We start from the raw sequence: 24,541 nt of genomic DNA on the forward strand, positions 1-24,541 counted from the left end.
AGGTAAGACACGTATGCTAGCTCCAAAGCTACATGAGTGAATGCTTATGGTTAGGAATTCTCAAAGGAACTTTTCTTGATTTTTATATTAGTGCCAAGGTAGAAACCTATCCTTTGTGGGATGGCTTTTCTAGTTGACCTACTGAGGGTATGGCCAGTTAGAGACCCCAGCTTTATGGAGAGATCCTTTGATTTGATCTCTGACCCATCAGGGGCCCTAGTCCTTACTCTTCTTCCCTAGGAGCGGTCTATAATGCTAGGTTTTCAGTCACAAGGGATTATCTGGGCAAATGTTTACTCCTGCATTTGTTTACTCCTTTGGGTTTAAACTTTCCAGTTAATTTTTGGCAAAGAATTTCCTTCTTTCTGTCAACTTAGCCACACATTTAAATGTTTCTAAAATTTTTCTTTTCTTCTTCTCCCTCCCCATTTTTTAAAACATTCAATCCACCATTTTTAGGAGTGCTATATATCTTGATGAGTTTTCCTGAATATTCAGTCCATTCTACTGTCAGAAATTGATGTCGGCAATAATTTTACAGTCAGCAGAAACACAAAAACGAAACATCATTTAAAAGGCTATTAATTCTATTTTTCAGGTGAGAATAAGAACTAGGATGGTGAAATCACTTGTTCAAGAGTTCAGCTGGCGGGGGGAGAGGGGGTAGTTCAGCTAGTGGCAAAACCATTGCCAAAATCCAGGTTTTCTGATTGCAAGCGTGCTCTTGCCCATTACACAATAATTGGTTTTGGGCAGAGAACCTGTGTAAAGTGCAGCACATGGACATTTCTCATACTTATTTTCCTACATGCTGTTTCAAGCTCAGCAGTTTGGCTGACCCTATGAAATGTGTCTTAGTAATAACAGTTAAACATCCAAAGGCAAGTTCCCTCAAGTTCGCACAGCCTGATGTTTTCCTATCTCCAGAACAGCCTAGACCCCCTTGTTTTACAGGCAAATCTGCCATCTTGAGGCTTGGAATAAATCTCCCAACATATCTACTTGGTGGTAGTCTACATCCTACCTTGGTCAATGTTTTTACAAGGCAACTCAAACTAAGAAGGCAAACTATTTATAACATTTTAATGTTATAGTTGTGCCCCCCCAACACCGGAAATAGGGATTGAACCCAGTGGTGCTTCCACTACTGAGCTACATCTCCTGCCCTTTCCATTTTTTATTTTGACACAGGGTCTTGTTAAGCTGCTGAGGCTATCCTCAAACTTGCCATCCTCCTTTCTCAGTCTACTGAGTCACTGGGATTACAGGCATGTGACAACACGTCTGGTTAGTGTTACAATTTTTAAATAGGAGTATGTTTTTGTGTGCGAGAACATAAGTTTTACAATATAGGGTCTATTCACAGAACAAATTAAGTAAGGTTAAGGGGTTTAACTACATAAACTTCCACCACATGTTCTCTTCAAATAAAAATAAATTCAGTTTTCAAGGGAATCTAGTTAGGGGAGTGACAATTATTTATAGTAGTAGATAAACTTAAGACAGAAAAAACTGAAGAGAAGATGAAAAGTAATGTATTTAATTTTTGTCAATTTTCTACAATGTTATATTAAAGTAGAGACTTCTTTTCTTTCTTTCTTTTTTTTCAGGGCCGAGGACTAAACTCAGGGCCTTGCATCTGCTAGGCCAGCAGTCTCTCACTGAACTAAATCCCCAACCCCTAGAGTAGAGATTTTTTTAAAAAATCAGATTTAAATTCAGTGGTTTTCCAAAACTGAGTACATAATATATTTAATGAATATGTTTAATGGGAGTAATGAAAATAAGAAAAATGTACAAATTTCTCTGATACCTTCAGTGATATTTGAAATTCTAATGAGTGTTAACTGTGTTCTTGCTCAGTAACTTACACTGTTCTACACATAGCAGAGGCACTCTCTTTGGAGACTTTACAATCTGTGGGTGACTTTTACCTTAAACATTTACTATAGTTTCCATGATGTCACACCTACAACACATTTTAAAGATACAATAAAATTATCTGCATTTCTTGCATTTTTCTCATTTTATTGATTTCTATACACTTTTCAGTATTTTGTTTAGAGAAAAGTAAAAAGGAAACCATATTACTATTATTCATTGCATTTTACTTGCAAGTAAGATTATTTCTTGGAAGTTATAATCTCTGGAAATTGTTAAGTGATCCAATTCTCTAGAGCTCCCAATGGCATCATAGCCTCCCTTAAAGATCAACCAAGGAAGCCTGATGCCAGATCTCACTCAAGGGAAGGACAGGGGCCCTGTAGTAACTGCCACTGGATGATGAGACTGTAGAGAATGTAAGTATACTTGGAATTATTTCCAGTTGTATATTTAGTTCATTCCCAGCATTTTCTACCACAAAAAATGTGATCAGTATGTGTGTACGCAATTCTTTATCTGAATCTGATTTTATTTATTTTTTGCAGTATTGGGGATTGAACCAAGGGGTGCTTTCCAACTGAGCCATACCCCTGGTCCTTCTTTTTTTTTTTTTTTTTTTTCTGAGACAAGGTCTTGCTGACCTCTAACTTGTGATCCATCTGTCTCAGTTCCTGAGTAGCTGGGATTACATGATTATTTCTTTAAAAAAAGTTCCTATCAAAGGCTATGGACATTTTAAACATCTTGGTGAATATTATCAAACATTCCCAGCAGAGTATATCACTTAAAACCTACACTGGCAGTATTTAATTTATGTTTATAAAAAATGTCTGTACCATCTTATCCTTGCTATCCTTGTGAGTTATTTTTTTTAAATTGCTAATTTTATAGGTTAGTTTGCATTTAATTTTCAGTGAGACTGACTGCACATTTAACCGCCATGAGTAAGAGAAGAGTTTATATCCTCTTCTCCCTGCAACCTGTTCCTTTCTTAAATCAGTGGGGTCTGACTGTTGCCTGACTGTGGACTGAGCATGCCTTCTTTGAGGGCTAGTGATACTATCTTGAAAAATGCACTTGCCCACCCTTCTTAGTCCTTAAGGCCCAATCATTCAATACATATCTAGTAATTCTCCCAAATTTCCCCCACTCCTTCAGGTAGGAAGTCTATCCACTGTCTCTGATCAGTTTCTTTGAAAGTACTTTTTAAAATCAAACTTCCTAAAAAATTCTGCCTGTTCCTCTGAATGTGTTATAAACATAATTGTTCTTACTCTTTCAAATCTATTCTTAAAGAATTCTCTCTTGATAAATTTGGATTTCAATATTCATTAGACATTAAAAAACATTTTTTGTCTCTCTCCCATCCCCAAGATATTTATTTTAGCATTTACTGAGATGAAATCAGTAAAGAAGATATACTCTCATTCCATATAAGTATGAGGAAATTTTTGTTCATTTCTAGAAAAACTGAAAGCAAATGAAAAGCAACTTTGAAATCTTCAGTACGAATCTATTGTCTAATTTACTTCTAGGTACTCTGTAGTCTTATTTGCAAATGACTTATCCTCTTGTCATGAAGATGATCTTCCTTTGCTTCTGTTTCCTTCCATAGTTAAGGGGCAGTACACCAATGTACGCTTCCCCCTTCTTAGAAAGTAACTGTCCCATCAGCTTTGATGATGACATTCTCATTTAATTTTACAAGGATCATTGCTTGGACCTAGTCTTTTTTTTTTTAATATATATATACATATATTTTTTTTTATTTGTTGATGGACCTTTATTTTATTCATTTATTTATATGTGGTGCTGAGAATCGAACCCAGTGCCTCACACATGCTAGGCAAGTGCTCTACCACTGAGCCACAACCTCAGCTCTGGATCTAGTCTTACTACAAGAATTTCATTCTTAGACTGTTACAAACTGATTCTCAGTTTGACTTTACCCTTTACCCTTCTACTATTCAAATATTATCCAACAAAAAAGCTAACAGAGGTATATCAAAACTGGAAAAGCTGACCCTGATGGCAAAAGTAATAGGTAATACTCAAGTAAGGAGAGGGAGACTGAAGGATTCAGTGAAGATGTAAGAAAAAAGAGACAACTGATTTATTATATTTTTATTTTTTTTTGTTTTTATTATATTTTGAATCTTTTTTTTTTTTTTTTTTTTTTTGGTGGTACTTGGGATTGATCCCAGGGGCTACCAATGAGCTATAATGCCAGCCCTTTTTAAATTTTTTGAGACAGGGTCTCACAAAGTTGTCAAGGTTGGCCATAAAATTGTGAACCTCTTGCTGCAGCCTCCCTGAATAGCTGGGATTACAAGTGTGCACCACCGCACCTGGTCTATATTTTGCATACTGAGTGCTTAATTTGATATCTTGGCATATAAAGAGGGTATGAGTGAAGCGAAAGGATACTAGTATTTACTGAGCACCTACTATGGTTAGGAACTTGACAAATGCTTATTTGTTGATAGAAAGGCAGAAAGGTAGGAAAGGAAAAAGAGGGAAGAACTGATAAAAAGTATGTATTTGGGTATATATGCATGAATACACACATGTACATATAAAATGTGTATATGTTATTATATATATAACAGATATATATGTATGTGCATGCATATATACACACACTCACACAATTTGTAAAATTTTTAGATTGGATTTCTGTGCTTTAGTAATTTGCCTTTGGTATTCAAAAGAGGAGATTTATAAATGTTTTTGGTTAGCAATTTTACTAAATAGATATTCAGTTTTTCAAATCAGTAATTTTAAAAACCAACACTTATATTTATATATAATTTCTATTATTTTTGTTTAAAAAATTATGGTACAGTAAGCTAGAGGTATCTTTGTTTACATGTACTTTCATGTATGGATAAACATGACCCTGCAGTGGCAGGAAAAATACGAAGAATAACAAACTCAAGGCAATACATCCAACAGAGCTAAGAAGATAGATGCTGGCATTAGGATGGACACTAGTATTTCAGGCATTGCCCATGTGCTCCTTTGTCAAATAGGAATCAAAGTGCCCCCGCTGTCCCTAACTGAGAGTTTGCCTCTGTTGGGAATTATTTTAAGAGCTTTCCCTGTATTAACTCATCATCTTAGCCCTGTTGGGTAGGTCCCATTTTCAGTTTCATTTTACTGATGAGGTATCTGGGACACAGATTAAGTAAGTTGTCCAAGGTCCCTTTAGATGTGGTGAACTGACAAAGGTAGTCCATGGATATTGAATGAATACCAGGGACTAAGGAATTGATCAAAGTGACCTTGAAGTCAGGGAATAGGTTAAGGGTCAGAGGAAAGAACATGTTCTGTTGTAAATACAAACCCACACACTTCATTATTATATTGCTGGTGTAAGACAATTTCATTGATATAGAACCTTGGTGTTCAAACTATATGCTTGATTAGATGGTGGAGCCAGTGCTTTGATCACAAGGATAATTTCTAGGTCCTACAACTCCTTACCTCTCATGGAGAGTGGTTTAGAGCAGGGTTTAGCAAACTATAATCTGGGCCTCTTCTGTTTTTGTATATCCAGTGAGCTAAGAATGATTTGTGCATTTTTAAATAATTAAGGAAAAAGCAAAGAAGAATATTTTGTGACACTTGAAAATTATATGACATTCAAATTACCACCATGCCCATTCGCTTACATACTGTCTATAGCTGCTTCCACGATACAAGAGTAGAATGCAATTGTATCCACAGATCCATGGCCTTCAAACCTGAAATGTATGATCCTTAACAGAACAAGTCTGCTGACTCCATCTGAGAGAATCACCAAATCTGAAAGCAGGGGCCACCCTGGCAGAGCAGACCGACAGGAGGTACTAGTACACACAAATTTCTTTTTGACTATAACACTGAGAATAAGTCAGTGCTACAGTGCTGTTAACGATCTTCTAATACTTATTTCAAAGTAGGTTTCCTTTGTAATACATACATGCTGCAAAATAGTCAGTATTAGGGTGATTAGAAAAATTATGTTGTAGACTTCTGGGATGAAAGGGTGAAGTTGAGACTGAGGTTGACAGGAGTGATATTAGCAGAAATGACAGCACCCTGCCCCAAAATCTCAAGACTCTCTCCTTTACATGCATGCTAATCCCTGTCTCTCTGTGATCAGCTTTGTAGGTACCTTCTCAGAGTAACTGCTCCTTGACAATAATCTTTATCCCTAGTGGACACAGGACATGACTTCTTCCCTCTCTTGTGAAGCAACCATGGAGATGCAGCAAAACTGTGGGAAGGTGTTGTACTCAAACTTGTACTATACTCTTATAATAAAACTAGGTTACAATGTACTTTATAAAAGATATGCTGCTCAAAAAGTTGACTGTAAAGTGAATTTCTGTTCACTGAGTCATAATATCCTGATTTTCATTATAAAATTATTTTCATTATAAAACTGATATATTTTCATAGGAAGAGTTCACATATAAGACATAAAAATCACACTCAAAGATGAAGCAAACCATTAAAGAAGCACACAAACAAAAAATGTTATAAAATGAAACCTTAATAACACAGCACTTGAAATCAAGTCACAAAAATGCCACCATCATGCCAAGACAGAAAATGCTTTACAAGGAGACATTCTTGCATCTTGAGGACATATACACATGAGAAGCAGATATGTTCAGTGGATTTCCTGACCCTTTATTTATTTTTTATTTTTTATTTTTTTTTCACATAAGGGAGTTTATTAAGCAAACAGAGTGTCTCCCTGCAAGGTAAGAGAGAAAATGTGAGGAAAAGAAAGAATGAGAAAGGGCGCGTGCTAGAGAGAGTGTGAAAACCAGGAGGCTAGAGAAAGTGAGGAGGAGAGACAGAAGAATGAGAAAAGATGGCGGGGTAGCTACAGTAAAGCAACTGAATTTCGCTGGGCTAACAGGGGACCAATATCGGAGAAGGATACTTGCAAGTTGACTCATGAACCAATAGCTAGCTAGGATGATTCACAGATTGACAAGTGGTTGGGAGGTGGAGAAAATGGCTGCAATGGAAAGGGCGGGGAAGTAGCTTTATACATTACATTCCTCCGTTTCTGTTTTTATAAGAAAATCTTTTGTTCTCCAGTTCTTTCCAAAGCTTTCTCTCTCCTTCCTGCCTAAGTGACTGGGGTTGGTTTTGCAGGTGAGATGTAAAAAGTCCATTCTCCTTCCAGACTTCCAAATGCAGATGATTTTCATGGACTTCATTTCCTCAATTTGACTGATCCCCTATTTCTACACTAACTGCCTGTCCCCAATTCTGACTTCATTCACCTCTCTAATTTTAGGAACTCCTTCACTGCTGTAGGGGAAATGGGTGATGACCATTCTGGTTTCTTTGAACTGGAAGGGGGCAGCATGGGGCAAGCAGTTTGGAGTTCCCTTTTTAGAAATCGGGTCAATTAAGAGGTCCATGGTAGAAGTCCTGTTGGGGAAGAGCAGGTTGTAAAGGCATCTGGGGATGGGTGTTTCCCTTTTTATCTAATTGTGGTCTACATTATCTGTCCTATAGGTGATGACTTTTCAAGTTAATCTATGGTGTACTTCAATTTGAAGTCCGGTGATGAATGCAGAGCAGAGCGTCCGGGCAGAAAGGAAGGTGGGGCTGTTTCCGGGGGGCACTGGGGCTTAGATTGGGTTCAACCCACTTAAGAGACAGTGGAAGATCCCATTTGAGTCACGGCACCAATGTAAGGGATCCCACAGAAACCACGCTGGACACGGGAAATCACATAAGGGAGTTTATTAAGCAAACAGAGTGTCTCCCTGCAGGGTAAGAGAGAAAATGAGAGGAAAAGAAAGAGAATGAGAAAGGGTGCATGCTAGAGAGAGTGTGAAAGCCAGGAGGATAGAGAAAGTGAGGAGGAGAGACAGAAGAATGAGAAAAGATCTCCTGACCCTTTAAATGCAGCTGTCACAATAGGCAGGAACAGGGTTATTCCCTACCTCAATTCAACCATGGAAAACATAAACACTGTTGACTACTGAGACTCTGAAATTGTAGAATATAGTTCTGATTTTGAATGTTGACTTTCATTGTGGCTTAATTCTTTTTTTTTCCTGGGTGGATTCATGCTTGACACTGAGATGCTAAAATCTGACCCCCATTGAAAGAGTGATGCATCTTACTTCAAGTAGTTAAAATTGTTTACTTCGTTTTAATTCTACAAAAATAAAGTACTGAAAATCCTGGAACCAACATTGAATATTCTAAACCAAGTATCTTTTCCCCCAATATAATTTATATCAGTACTGATAATAATAATAGCTACAATTTACTCATCATCCAGGATGTGCCAGGCAGTGTGCAGTCCAATTCCATGGCTTGGGCATATAATTTGAAGTCCACCTAAATGAGATTTCCCAAGGTGATGCCCTTAGAGTGATAGTTCCAAGGTATGAGGCTACAGGCTGGTGACTAAAGATTATCACACATGGGAATTTGTGGTGGTAAAAGCAGGAGCCACCTTTTTATGTACTCTGTTCCACTGAATCATGGCGTTATTTCACTCCTAGGGTGTGGTTTTCCCATTGTGGTCCTGGGATCAGCAGAAGCAGCACTGCTAGGAACTTGTTAAACATGACACTCCTCAGCTCCGACACAAGCTTACTGATTCTAAAACTCTGGGGGTAAGGCTCAGCAGTGTGTCTAACAGGTTTTATAGGTGATTCTGAATCTGAGAACCACTGAAGTGGTAGGCAGGTATGGTTCACTAAACAAATCAAGAGCAAAAATAAGGCCTCAGTGAGACTAGTCTGATTTACATACACAGAAACAAAAATCCCCCCCCCCCATAATTTTCAAGGGCTCTCAAGCACTTCATAAATAGCTATATTTAAAAAGGTCAATAATTCTTATATATTAATTAAAGTTTGCTTTGGTCCTCTCCTTAGTCAGAACTTTGAAAATCTAGTTGGAGGCATTGCATTTAACATATTAAACTAGCTTAAGGCAAGACTCATGTGGATTGGTATAAAAAATTCTCTTTCCCCACCTGATCTGTGGCTGTAACGCAGAGGATCAAGTATTTCCATGTTGAGGTGGAAAGGTACTTCTCTAGGTTTCAAATGTTAGAGGTAGAAGATGGTGAAATGGGGCTCCCTTTCTCTGCAAGTTGGTAGAGGGGATTCCTAAATGGGCAGTGAGCGCTTCCCACTAAGTGCCTGGGGAGCTGCCACCGTTGCAACAGGGTGCCACCACAGTGGGCTACAGGATGCTCTGAGAGGGATCCCCAAGGCAAAAGGAAAGAGTAGGAGGAGAGGAAGCCATAGCCTGGTTTATTCCAACTTTAAAGCCAGAGCTGACCTTAGAGTGGCCTGTGTCCAGAACAGGAGAAAGGGATGGCAGACATGTATCCTGAACAAGTGTCGGATGGAACCAGTGATGCCACAAACAGAGGTGTTCAAATCAACTGCAGGATGAGTGAGGAGATCTGGGGTGACACATACTTAAGGAACAAAAGGGCAAATGATAGGATAAAAAAAAAAAAAAAAAAAAAAGCAAACACCTGGGAAGGTACAGACCAAATGGGAGGAAGGAAAATTGATTAAATCTGACACAGCAGCAATGGGGAGGACAGGGAAGAAAGTGACTTTTCAACAAGAAGGTCTCTCTTCTCTTGCACAGAGGTGTCAAACTGGGGTTACTACCTTCTTCTCTGACCTACCCCTGACTGTGGAGGAGCCCAGGCCCAGGTGAAGCCCTCTTTTTTAGATCTGAGGCACTATATAATTTAAAGAATGTTATGGGAAAGGCCACCAGGGAGGCTAAATGATTCTTCATGTTAGAGGATCTGGACTTCAGTGGCCTCAAGACACTTTGGTCATCTGATGTTTCCAATGAGAGATGTTGGACTATTCCTGGTGAGACTTTCTTGCAGTGAGACTCTGCCTGCCCTCTCTAGGTTTGTGAGCAGTTCCTATGGTTGTAGTATACCCTTAGAAGGTCCTAAGGTTTCCAAGGCAGGTTTTCAGAATGAACAATCTGGGAGGTTCAGGCTGAGGCTTAGGGAAGATGTTCTGTAAGCCTTCAAATTACTAGGGAAAGCTCTGGGGACTTAATGTAAGATTGTTTGCTGATGTTAGGAAGGAACAGGTTGGTTATTCTAGACTTAAAATTTGCAGAGGGAAGTGTGGGGTCCTTAGAGGATGGTGAAGCTGGTCCTAAAATTTTAATACATAATCATTATTTCCCTAAGAGTTAATTATGACATTTACTCCTTAAAGAGACACTCAATTTTTCAAGAACATTACATATTTCTTGCTTCCTATGAAAAAGCAGCATCAAGTTGGTTTGGTGAACCTTCGAGTTTTTTGATTGGGGCACAATGCCTTCTGCTGACTTCTTGGCTACTAATAACAGTTTTTGACTTAGATCCACAATCCCTCATCTACAACTCCAAATTCCAAAGAGTTGCTCTGAAAGTTTACAGGTGGCAATATGTGAACTTCTTGGACATAAATTTTGATTTGAAGCTATTTACAGTTTTTATTTTTGCTTAGTGTGAATATTCATATGTGACACTGAATTAATAAGAAAATTGGGTTTGACTATGAATTGCTATGCATGAATATTACATGATCTGTGGCTTGTGAGTCATATCATTTTCCTACACTAGAAAATATTCTGAACTCCACCACCAGTGCGGCCCCAAGTAATTTGGATGAGAGGTCGTGGGGCGGTATAGCTGTCTCTGGATTATGAATAACTACTGGGTCAGATCTCTCAGGCCCAAAACTTAGCTCAATCTAACTCCAGATGGTCAAATGGATTCATTAAAGCAGGAATTATGGGAAGAAGGTTTGGCAGAAGTAAGGAGATATCTGGGTACAGGGAACATCAAGGGGGGAGCAGCTTCTACCAGGATTGAGGGAGGCAAAGGGGGTAGGAACACTGTTCCTGAGGTCATGCTCTTGGGACTCAGGCTCAATGCTGTTTCTACTCATTTTTCTAGCTTTGAGTCACAGCTTCTGTGGTCCAAGGGCAAACATGCCAGGGGCAGGAGGTTTAGTTGGAGAAGCTGGGTTGGCTCCTGGGGAATCAGCAGTCTGGCTACAACGAGATACCACTGATGCTGTAGGTGCATAAATGTACTTGGCAAAGCAGAGCTCTGAATTCAAGAAGGAATTCCCGTTCTAACTGCAGTTCCTACATGCATTTCTTTATCATGATGGCACTGGCAGCAGCATTAGAAACTTGTATATTTATCTTTACAAATAGATTATAATTTCCTTGCATGCAGGGAACCTGTCCTATGTCTCCATGTCCTTGGCAGTTAGTGTGGTTTCTTGTACAGAGCATGTATCCTGTAAATGTTGTGAATGAATGAAAGGATGACCTAAAATAAGAATTACATTTTTCTTTGATCTACTCCTAGATTACAGACAACTATAACAGAATGGAACTGGGTAGTTACATGGAGCTGGGCTGCATATGCAGGATAGAGCTAAGTATGAATAGGAGAGAATGTAGGTGTATTTATAGATCCCAATTTAGTATTTATTTATTTAAATTTTATTTTATTTGTTTACTATTTTATGTGGTGCTGAGGATTGAACCCAGTGCCTCACTCATGCTAGGCAAGCACTTTACCACTGAGCCACAACCCCAGACCAATTTAGTATTTATTTTTTGAATTAGCTTCTTCAAAAACACCAAATTTCTACTAATTGTAACTTATACTACCTGCCTGAAGCAGAGAAAGAAGGTATATTTTTGTTGATGGGGAAAAGAGATAGAAAACCTAATAAAACTTATTGAGAAATGATGTCACAAGGAGTCAGAGTATCAAGGAATTAAAGAGATGCCAAGAACTTTAAAAATCATGTAAAGTTACATGGTTATTTCAAAAACATATACACAGGCTGTACCAGTCATGATCAAGACTGGTATTTGAACCATGTCTCCTAATTCCTAGATTGGCACTGGAACTATATCAAGTCGAACTAAAGATCTGGAGCTGTTTGCATTCTATGAGATCATCCTACTTCTCATGGTACTTCCTTTGAATGAAAATTTTAAATATGTAACACAGTAAAACCTCATTTGTATGCCCATCTATGATAATCTGTCCAACTTGAACTCATTTATTAGTTAGCAGAAACAAATGTTATTTAAGTAGAATATTTACAAATATTCATATACATACCAGAATTACTGTTTACCAAATTAGAATAAGTGAGGCTTTACTGTGTATAAAACAAACAGACATACACATAAAGAACACTTTGGATTATTCTGAGATGTTTCCAGAAGCTGATGTGTTAGAAATCTGTTAAACTCAGTCTTTCAGGGCACAGGAAACACTTACCACTGCCAGCACTTCCCTCTCTTTTGCCGCGAGAGCCCCCACTGCCATCTCTGCCAGACTTTATGCGCTAGAACAATAAGAAGACAAGTTTAGAAGAATATGCAATATCTTCAAAACTGAATATAACTAAATTTTAAAATTAAAGCTACTGTGAAATTCTTAGGACTATCATCGTCATCTGAGAGTTAATTCTACAGGGAAAAAAAGGAGTTGTTCTGGAAGTAAAGAGTTCAAAGCTTGCCTTCCACAACTCTTAGAGAATACACAAATGGCGCTTTCATTTGGAAGTACAGTATAACCTTTGCTTACACAAACAACTAAGAAATCAAACGATATTGTCTTTCACTTTTTTTCTTCTTCTTTTTTTTTTCCCCCTTCAGTATTGGAGAATGAACCCAGAGGTACTTTACTAGTGAGTTACAATCCCAGTCCTTTTAAAAATTTCTTATTTTGAGACAGGGTCTTGTTAAGTTGCCCAGGCTAACCTCAAATTTGTAATCCTTCTGCTTTGGCCCCCCAAGTATCTGGGACTATAAATATGTACCACCACAACCTGGGTCGAACAGTATTTTCTTGATGTGAAGGTTGAGGACTTAAACATTATAGTTTAAAGAGGAGGTGAAAGAGGAGAGGAAGGGAATCTACAAAGGGACCATTTCCTGCCCTAGTTCTAATCTACAATGGTTGGACCTGACCTATTTGAGGGTTAAAAAAAAAAAAAGGTAAAGTGGTGTTTAAAAATTCAATTTCTAAAACATAGGCATTAGTAAAATCTCACAAAATATCTAAGATCTGTCATAAGTTTACTTTTTAGATTCAAACCCATTCTCAAAGTATAGGGAATATCTTCAAGCAGTGATATTCTTAGGTTTCTTTCTATATTTTATAGTTCTTTTGTGTTTTGCCTAAGTATCAGAATTTTTGTATCAATAATGAACCTGCTTCAGGCACACTGTCAAATTTTCCTAAGTATAATGGGTTCATTTACAGAGATACAGGATGGTTGGTGAATAGAGATAGCTTTTGATAAATACTTAAAATTGAGTTAAAACTTCTTAACATAATTATTTCATTTAGATCTTTACTAATAAGTTTCATATTTAATTCAAAGGATAAATTATTTACTTCCTCAACCCTGAAAAATTCCCAAACATTTATAAATGATCAGGTCATGGTTGAGGTTATTGACTGGTCTGCTAAGAAGAAAAAAAATATCCTTTTAATAACTCATGATTCATTTCTACAAATAAAACATTCTCACATAACTTAGGATTCTCAAACATTATATAAACATGGCAAAGTTTTTCTATTAAAAAATTTGCATTCTGGAAGATAGCAGATTAGAGTTAAGGGTGTACTCTCCAGCAGTTTCTTTTTTTTTTTTTTCTTTTTTTTTTTTGGGTGCTGGGGATCGAACCCAGGTCCTTGTGCTTACAAGGCAAGCACTCTACCAACTGAGCTATTTCCCCAGCCCCTCCAGCAGTTTCTTAACTCAAGATTTAAAAAGTGGGAAGACTATTTCTCAGTGAGCTGAGTGACTAAGGGAATTCACTGAAATTTAACAATGGACAGCAAAATAAACATAGACACACAGAAAGCAAGAAAATTTGATCATAATGTAAGAAATAATATATTAGAAACATGCCAGCTTGGCTGGCTGCAGTGACTTCAGTCCTGCCAGCCCACTGCTGAAGGGAGAAGCAGCACAGGCACAGAGAGAAGAAAGCATGGTGAAAAAATTTGACTTGAGAGTTCTGCAGAATAGAGAGAGAGGTTCATCTTAACTGACCCAGAGACAGTGGAGTGAAAAGCTACTAAAATGGATCAATGCACGGTGGGTGGAAAGTCCTGTGGGAATCAAGAGTCATTGCAGGAAGCATTTTTGAGCACTGGCACAGCAGCGAAAGAGATTGGGAACTCATAAAAGGAAGTTGCCAGCCTGACTCAGAAGTTGCCCATTCTGGGGTCCAGAGTGTGTCTGGATTAGTGTGACTGGAATAGTGCAGAGATGACTGTGTCTAGGGTGATATGGGCTGGGGATACCTAGTATAAAGAGACTCCTTGGTGTGGGTGTCACAAAAGAGCCATAAGTTATAGAAAGAAACCTAAGAATATCACAGCTTGGAGATATCTTTTATGCTTTGAGGGTGGGTTTGGATCTAAAAAGTAAACCGTTGACAGATCTTAGATAATTTGTGAGATTTTAATAGTGCTTATGTTTTAGAAATTGAATTTAAAAACCAGAAGAAAACTGGGAAGACACCAGTAACCAGTCAGACAACTGCATCATATTCTAGGTCTGATCCTAGGTAGTTCATATCCACAGCAGTGAAAAATGTGAAGCTTGTAAAGGTTTAGACTCCTCAACCTAATAATGGAATTTGCGGGAGGCCCCTGAGATTCAGATGCCCAGTAGACATTGGTATCTCCCTAGCAACAGAGGGTGTGTATCAAATCTTAAATACCCACAAGTAAAGTCCCAAAGATCAGTTCAAATCAAACACCAGCTACTGGAATTTCCAATTTAGAATGCTGCTCCAGTCTTGCTGCAGGAATACAGCAGTTGTCAACAATTCCCAGTCTCTCCTATCCTATACCAGGAGAATGATTGGTAGCTTGGTGAGAAACACAAAGAAGTGGCACTTAATAACCCCCAGCTCTTGATCCAAGGGTTACAGAGGCCCCCAGAATAAATACAAAGACTGGAACAATAGCATAACAGATGAACATCTATCCTTGCCCACAGTTTTGACCACCTTAGTGGAAACAAGTCCTTTAACTCTCCCTCTCCCACTGGAAATGTGGTAGGATCAGAGTGATTCAAGATGGCAAATTAAGAGTAAGGCTATTTCCAGTTGCTCCACTGCCTGAGATTCAAGTAGCAAGGAATATTGCTTTTTAGCAAACTGGGTGAAAGAGCATTTCACCAAAATTCAATTTAGACAGAGTATTTTAGAGATTCAGAAACTTGGGTGCACTGAACAAAGGACAAGAAATAGTACATCGGCGCCAAGTTGGTTGTGGCAGTAGCAGTGGCACTGGTCACCACCAATGGAAGGGATAACAAAAACAACATGCAGATTTAGCATAGAAAAACCTGTAGATCAGAAAAGCATCCAGAACTTAGCTGAATCACAGGTTGCACAATGAACTGGTATTTGAAAAGTGCTCTGTATTTCTCAAAAGACAAACAGAGAGCAGAGGAAGGAGCTATCCTGAGGAGGCTACACTGCAGTTTTCTGCTATGGAAGTGAGAGAGATCACTGTACCATACTGCTCCAGCAAGACTGTACCCATGAGATTTAAGTCAGAAAAAACAAAGGGGAGGGATGGGACTGTGGCTCAGTGGCAGAGCACTTGCCTAGCACATGAGGCCCTGGGTTTGATACTTAGCACCATATAAAAATAAACAAATAAAGACATTCTAATCACCTACAACTACAAAAAAAAAAAAAAAAAAAAAAAAAAAAAGCAAAGGGGAATCCAACTTACTTTCCCTGTGAGTCTGGCAGCTCATGCAACCAACTGAAGATGGTTGGGAATCTAATAGGTGGGTGTGAATACACTCAAGGGCTAAGCCTGGGAAGGCTATGTTTATGTGTGTGGAGGATTAGGTCCCTTGCCCGTTGAGTAGAAATCCTGGGAGGCTTATAAGATCCAGGATCCCAGCAGAGATCAGTATCTGCCTGGCCCTAGGAGTATGTTGATGTAATTCCTTCAGAGTAGATACCACCCAACAAAGCCCCTAAGGCCTAATTAGACCTAAGCTTCAGCTGCAGGAACTCCCCTCAAAGAACTCAGTAATAGCACTACCCTTGGAGTGCACTGATCTGATGTGCAGACAAAATTCCAATCAACGGCACTTCCCATTCCATCCTACCTTATATTGGTGAGAAGGGAAGCAGTTATTTCAACCAGCTTCAGTTTTAGGTAACTCGAACTGGCAGCGTGGTGAGTCACTAGAGGAAGGGGTTAATAACCCCCAGCTCTTCTCTCAGTGTCTGTCTGTCTGTCTCTCTCTCTCTCTCAGTACATAGTCCAAGAAGAAACAGAAAGAAGAAAGAAGGACAGTTGGGTACAGGCAGTGCCATTCTCATCAACTGTTCCAACCACCTCAGTGGAGGCATTTCTTTCATCCATTAAGAATATTTATTTATTTAGATGTTCTTGCTGTGCTGATTGATTTGTCGACATTTCCACATTACACGTTTCTTTTTTTCTCAAATTTTTTTGCATTTTAAAAATGTGGTTATTTTTCCTAGCTTTGTCTTTTGAGGATTAGAGTTTTTTTGTTTATTTGGTTTTTTTTGTTGTTGTTGTTGTTTCTTGTCTCTCTTTTTCTCCTTTCTTGTCCTGCTAATAGTCAAATTCTTTTGTTTTCCCTCTATTCGATTACACTGATTTTCCTATTTTTTCTCTTTTTCTTTCTTCAAATTTCTTCTACCACTTGTTAGATCTCTTTGGCATTCTCTCTGTTCACATTTTGAACATTCTAAACTTCTACCTTCTTTTCTCTTAATGAGCTGTATTTTTATCATTTTTTTGGGGGGGGGGTGCTGGGGATCAAACCCAGGGCCTTGTGCTTACAAGGCAAGCACTCTACCGACTAAGCTATCTCCCCAGCCCCTATTTTTATCATCTTTAAGAACTATTTGGTTTCTTTAACTCTTGCCCCAACCTTCATGTTGTTGCAATGATTAGTGCTGTGGATGACATATTTGACACTTGCTGTTTATTTCAATGACAGATCTAGTTAACAGTTATTTAAGGCTTAGGCTGTTGGCAATTGGTGGACCCACCATTCCTGTTTTTATGGTAACTAGTATTGTAGATGTCATAGTTAGGCACTTGGTATTTATTTTAATGCTGTATATTATTTGCATCAATTGTTGTTATTGTTTGTTTCCCCCTTTTCTGCAAAGTGCTGGGAATCTACTGGGACACTACTAGTTCACAGGGTAGAGACTCTGCTGCTGAGGTAAACTCAACCAAAACAGAGCACACCTTTTTCTGCACACAAACTAATGTCAAATTTCAGCTATACTTTAATACAAAAATAGAAGAGACAAAATCCCAAACTAGTGACCAGGCTACAAGTAGGAATGGCTAGGAGTGAGTCCTTAGGTTCTACTCATGGACAGCCACTCTTGTAGCAAAAACATAGGGAATTAACACCAAGGCTGTGGATATCACACTTATGAAGGCAGTCCCAATATAGATCAATCTAAGACATTTTTGCATTATTAGGCTATGTCCTAAAAAGGCCTACACATAAGAGTGGAAGAGAAATCCCTCCTAATAGACATATGAAATCCAACAAAGAAGTACAAGAAATATTAAGAAACAAGGGAATGTAATGCTTCCTAAAGTTCATAATTCACTAGTTACTGACTTCAAAGATATTGAAGTGGATGACATATCAGATAAAAAGTTCAAAAGAATGATTATAATAATAACCAATGAATTCCAAGAGAACACAGAAAAACAACTGAATGAATTAAGGAAGTCCATACAGGATATGAATGAGAAATTCAATAAAGAGATAGAGATACTGAAAAAGAACCAAATGAATTTTGGAAATGAAACATACAACAAATCAAATAAAATATTCACGGAAAAATCAGTAGAACATGCTGAAGACAGGCGCTCAGAGTTGAAAGACAAAATGACCAGTCTTGAACATTCGGACAGTATTAAAGGAAAACAAAAAAAGAACAAGTAAACATGATCAGAATATACAAGAACACTGAGACAACATTAAGAGGAAATTTAAGAATCATTGGAATTGAAGAGGGTTATGAGAAGCAGTTTAATGGAAAGGATAACCTCTTTAGGGAACCAACACAGAAATATTTCCAGATCTTGAAATGCTCAGATACAGGGGGCATTCAGAACCCCAAACAGACAAGATCGAAAAAAGAACCTTTCCATGACACATTATGATTAAAATGTCTAACAGACAGAACAAGGATAGAATTTTTAAAGCCTCAAGAGAAAACATCAGGTCACATTTAGTAGCTAGCCAATCAGAATTACTTCTTGACATAAATCCTAAAAGCCAGGGCTTAGAATGATGTGTCCCAAATCATGAAAGAAAATAACTGTTAACCAAGACTGCTACATCCAGAAAAGCTATCCTTCAAAATCAAGTAAGAAATAAAAACCTACAAGATAAGTAGAAACAAAAATAATTCATGACTACCGAGCTGGCAATACAGAATTTACTTAAAGAACAAAAGACATAAAAACAAACCCTAGAACTCACAAATAAAAAGATCTCATTTGAAGAGTAGCTAAGCAAATGAGAAATAAAATAAAAATTAAGCAATAAAAATAAATCAAAATGGCAAGAATTAATAAACATCTCTCTATAACAACATTGACTGTAATGATCTCGACTCTCCAATTAAAAGACATAGGCTTGAAGAATGGATTAAAAAACAAGATCCAACTTTATGTCATTTGCAAGAGACTCATAATACAGGCAAAGACAACCACAGGTTGAAGATGAAATGATGGAAATTGATATACTATGAAAATGGAGCCTGAAAACAAGGAGGAGTAGCTACTCTCATACCCAACAAAATTAATCAGAAGAGAAAACAATTAAAATTTTGAATTGTAAATTCAAAGTTTTGAATTGTAAATTCAAAATTAATCAGAAGAGGAAACAATTGTTTCCTGGTAAAGGAAACAATCCAACAAGAAGATATAATGATAGTAAATATTTACAGCCCAAACCTTGGTGCACCTAATTATATAAAAGAGACACTACTCAAATTAAAAGTCTCAGTTACATCCCAGTACAATAATACTAGGTCATTTCAACATAGCTCTCTCACCAATAGATAGATTATCCAGACATAAACTCAGTAAAGACTGTTTGGACCTGAAATATATTATAAATCAAATGAACTTAACAGACATCTATAGAATATTTCATCCAGCCACAGTTGAATACACTTTCTTCTCAGTGGCTCATGGAATCTTTTCCAAAATAGATCATATTTTAGGTCACGAAGCAACTCTCATGAAAAACAATTCCTTGCAAATTATCATATCATTATAGAATGAAATTAGAAACCAATATCAAAAAATCCTACAGAAAGTATATGGAGAAACACATGGAGATTGAATAATATGTTTTTGAATGATGAATAGAAGAAATTCTTAGAATCAAATGAGAGTAGAGATACAGCATTCTCAGAACCTCTGGGACATTATGAAGTCAATTCTAAGAGGAAAGTTTATAGATATAAGTACCTACATAAGAAAATCAGAAAGATCTCAAACAAATAAACTAATGATGCATCTAAAGGCCCTTGAGAAAGAAGAACAGATTCTAAAATCAGTATAGGAAGGAAATAATTAAGATCAGAGCTGAAATCAATGAAATTGAGAATAAAAAAATACAAATGAAACAAAGAGTTGGCTCTTGAAAAGATAAATGGGAATGATAAATCTTTAGTCAAACTCAACAAAAGTAAAAGAGAGAACCCAAATTAATAAAATTAGAGATAGAAAAAGAGATATCGTCGCAGACATCACAAAAATTCAGCATATCACTAGGGATCTATTTTTAAAACTTATACTCATAAGTTGGAAAAACTAGAAGAAATGGATATATTTACAGACAAACACAATCTGCAAAAACTGAATCATGAGGACACAGAAAACCTAAACAGACCAATAACTAGCAAAGAGACAGAAGCAGTAATAAAAAGTCTTCTAACAGAAAATCCAAGGACCAGATGAATTTTCAACTGAATTCTACCAGAATCAACATATGAAACCCAGTAACATTCCTATATATCAATAATGAATCTGTTGAGAATGAAAATTAGGGAAACTATTCTATTCACAATATTCTTTAAAAAAAAAGGTGTAGGAATAAATCTAACTAAAGAGTTGAAAGACTACTACAATGGAAACTATGTGACACTGAAAAAAGAAACTGAATCAATAAAAATAAATAAAGGATATTACCTAAAGCAGAAAAAAAAAAAAAAAGAATAAGAAGAAGAAATTGAAAAACACCTTAGAAGACGGAAAGACCTCCCATGTTCATGGTCAGGCAAAATTAATATTGTTAAAATGGTCATACTACCAAAAGCAATATACAGATTCAATGCAATTCTCACCAAAATACCAATGACATTCTTCACAGAGCTAGAAAAAACAGTACTAAAATCCATTTAAGAAGAATAAAAGACCTAGAATAGCCAAAGCAATTCTAAGCCAAAACAGCAATGCTGCAGGCATCATAATACCTGACTTCAAATCATACTACAGAACTATAGTAACAAAAACTGCAGGTACTGGTATAAAAACAGATATATAGAATTGAAAATACAGAGACAAACACACATAGATACAGTCATCTGATCCTTGACAAAGGTGCCAAAAACATACACTGAAGAAAAGGCAGCTTTTTTCATGAATGGTTCTAGGAAAACTGGATATCCATATGCAGAAGAATGAAACTAGATCCTTATCTCTCATCTGGCACAAAAGTCAACTCAAAATGAATCAAGGATCTAGGAATTAGACCAGCAACTATGCAACTCCAAGAAGAAAACAAAGGGCTAATACTCCAATGTACAGACACAGGCAATGACTTTCTCAACAGAATCCCTAAAGTTCAGGAAAGAGTGCCAAGAATTAATAAATGAGATGACACTGAATTAAAAAGCTTTTGCAATAGGAAAGGAAACAATTAAAAATGTGAAGAGAGAACCTACAGAATGGAAGAAGATCTTTGCTAGCTACTCTTCTGACAGAGAATATTTGAATGTAGAAAGAACTAAAAAAACTTAATAGCAAAATCCCAATAACTCAATTACAAATGGACAAATGAAATAAACAGACACTTATCAAAAGAAGATATGCCAATGTCCAACAAAATATGAAAAATGTTCAACATGATTAGCAATAAGGAAAATACAAATAAAAACTTCACTGAGATTTCATCTCACTCCAGTCAGAATTGTAGCCATTAAGAATACAAATAATAATAAATGCTGGAGAGGATGTGGAGAAAAAGGAACACTTTACACTGCTGGTGGGACTGTAAATTAGTACAACCATGATGTAAATCAGTATGGAGGTTCCTCAAAAGACTAGTCATGAAACTACCATATAACCTAGCTCTGTCTGCCCTCAGTATTTATCCTAAAGAATTAAAGTAATCATCTTACAGTCATACATGCATACCCACATTTACAGTAGTACAATTCACCACAGCCAGACTATGAAACCAGTCAGGTATTCATCAATGGATAAATGTATAAAGAAAATGTGGTATATATACACAATGGAGTTTTATTCAGTCATAAAGAAAAAGGAAATTATCTTTTGCAAGAAAATGGAACTTGAGAAATTCTTAAGTGAAATAAGCTAAATTCAGAAGGTCAAGGGTTATATGTTTTCTCTCATAGGTAGACTCTAGAAAGGAAAAGGGAAAAGGTGGGAGGTAGAAAATCTCATGAAAATTGGAAGGATAGCAGTAGAGGAGAGGAAAAGGACCAAGGTAAATGAGGAGGAGAGGGAAAGGGGAGGTAAAAATACTGGGGAATATATTGGCCAAACTATATTATTATATTGTGTGCATGTTACAAATATGTAACAATAAGTTTCACCATTATGTAAAACTATAAATCCCCAGTAAAAAAATATAATTTTTCTATTCCTTATTTCCTATTTTTTAATTTAATTTTTTAAAAAATTATATATGTAAATGTTTTATTTTTTATCTTCTATTTAATTTATTCTTAATTTTTTCCCCCATTCTCCATAATTGTGTGTGTGTGTGTGTGTGTTCTCACTGTGTAGACAGGTTAAAATATATATTTTTTCAGATAACTTTTATTTTAATTGCTTTCTTTTCCATCCACTTAGTAATTTAGCCTTGGTTTAACTCTGGTGGGTTAAGTTTTTAAAAAAATTTTTTTAACTTATTTTTTTTAGTTGTAGATGAACACAATACTGCTATTTTATTTATTTATTTTTATGTGGTACTGAGGATCAAACCCAGTGCTTCACACATGCTAGGCAAGCACTCTGCCACTGAATTACAGCCACAGCCCCATGTGGGTTAAAATTTTACATGAGTTTGATCTGTTTTGATCTTAAAATTGTTTGTATTTTGGCTTTTATTCTTCTTATTACCCTTTATTCCCTCTCTTTCCCCAGTAATATCCCAATTTTCCTGTTCCATCTGCTTCTCTTTATTTATTCCTTTAAGTAATTTTTTAGTTTTCCATTTTCCATCTTCCATTATCTGCCACCTATCTCCTACATCTTCCATGATCATTTTTTAAATATTTCCAACTTTCTCTTGCCTTCCTACCATATTTTCTCTTAAGGAATTGTCACTCCACAGTCTAAAAAAAATTATATAGTTTATATAAATGCTACCCAATTCATGTTGTTGTGATTATTAACACAGTGGATTCATGTTGTTGTGATTATTAACACCTGCTGTTCAATGTCTGATCTAATTCATGGTTCTTTATTGTTGGTGCTTCTGTTAACTGATGACCCCACCATTCCTCAACATGTGGTAATTAGTGTGACACTAAACATTTATTTTAAGGTTGCACATCAGTTCTTAACATTGTTGATAGTCCTTACTCCCCCTTTTTCTAAGAAGGGTTGGGAAGCAACTGGGACAATTCAAATTTACAGAGTAGAGACTCTGCTGATGAGCAAAACTCACAATTCAGACAATCAATAATAAACCTCACTCCACATATGAACATCAACAATACATCAACACATAAAATGTGGGAGACAAAACCTCTAAACCAACAATCAGACTCCAAGTAGAATAACTAGAGGGGAAATCCCAGGTCCTACTGCTGGACATCTATTCATACAGCAAAATCAGAAGTCTCTAGAACAAAAAATGATAACTACACACCAAAGTTCATACATATAAGAGGAAAGGGAGTCCATCTCAATTGATGCACAAATTTGTCGCCGCCTGCGGCAACAATTGCACAGGTATTTATTGGAGGTGGACTGAAAATAAACTACTTTTCCTATATTCCCTAATTTATAGAGGAAGAGAGACTTTGAGAGAAAGATAGGCTTTGCTTATAGAAAGAGAGACTTTGCTTTTAGGAAGTTTTAGAGAAAGAGAGGCTTGCTACGCTTATCAGAGATCTATTTCTTCTTAGAGTTTTACTGCTTCTTCTTAGAGGTGTGTCCTGCATCCTGTGAACTAAAGGGTGCAACCTAGAGGTGTGTTCTCAGTTCTCCACTCTATGATCTGCCTTCTGCCGCTGCCTACGGCTTTTCACTGCTAGCTGCTTCTTCTCTCTGCTAGCTGTTTCTTCCTCTGCTTCTTCTTACTGCTAGCTGCTTCTCTTCTCTGCTAGCTGCTGCCTTTCTCTGCTAGCTGCTGCTTCTTCTGCTGCTGCTTCTTACTGCTGCTTCTGCTTACTGCTGCTGCTTCTCTCTGCTAGCTGCTGCTTATTGCCTTCTGCCTACTGCCCGCTTATATTCCCTCCAGGAGGCGGAGGGCGGAGCCACGCCAGTTGAGTTCAGGCGAGGAGCCAGCTGCCCTATCATGGCAAGGTTAAAACGAGCAGGCACGAGCAGGAACACTCGGGAACACCTGTGCACGCGTTCTGTGCATGGATTTAATTGAATACGGCCAATGATAAATCACCTGAGTGTGCTTATGTTAGTTAACCTCCTCACCACCGATGTGACCAAAGCAACCTCCGGCTGGCCACCAGGCACCATCCCAGCACAGCCCACATGGCACAGCCCCCAACACAAATCCAAAACCTCTGAAAACATGAGGAAATAGGCAAACAAATATCACAAAATACATAATCCCTCAACAAAGGAACCCACAGATACAGGAGTGGACAAAATTCCAGATTAAGACTGTAACGAGGGGCTGGGTCTGTAGTTCAGTGGCAGAGTGCTTGCCTAGCAGGTGTGAAGCACTGAGTTTGATCCTCAGTACCACATAAAAAATAAACAGATAAAATAAAGGCATGCTGCCCATCCACAACTACAAAAAATTTTTAAATAGAATACATTAATAATAAAAGGCAAACAAACTCATTATTAAAATGTTCAATGAATTAAATGAAGATCTAAGAAATGAATTAAGAGAGCAAATATGGGAGGTAAAAGACTATTTCAATAAAGAAACAGAAATATTGAAAAGAAAGCAATCAGAACTCCTAGAAATGAAAAGACACAATGAATCAAATTAAAAATTAATTTGACCCACTCCTTGTCCTATACCCAAAGGACTTACAATCAGCATACTACAGAGATATAGCCACAACAATGTTCATAGCTGCTCAATTC

General features: G+C 37.2%; 1 protein-coding gene across 3 annotated transcripts in view; it reads right to left on the reverse strand.

Annotated features, from left to right (window-relative positions):
* Positions 1 to 24,541, reverse strand: part of Ift88 (intraflagellar transport 88) — a 157,310-nt gene that overhangs the window by 6,249 nt on the left and 126,520 nt on the right. For all 3 annotated transcript variants that reach the window (XM_047552613.1, XM_047552615.1, XM_047552612.1), the window contains one exon: positions 12,209 to 12,275. In XM_047552613.1, coding sequence (XP_047408569.1) covers positions 12,209 to 12,275 — 67 coding nt within the window. The remainder of the gene's footprint in view (positions 1 to 12,208; positions 12,276 to 24,541) is intronic.

Source organism: Sciurus carolinensis, chromosome 5, assembly GCF_902686445.1.
Source record: "Sciurus carolinensis chromosome 5, mSciCar1.2, whole genome shotgun sequence".
NCBI lineage: Eukaryota > Metazoa > Chordata > Mammalia > Rodentia > Sciuridae > Sciurus > Sciurus carolinensis.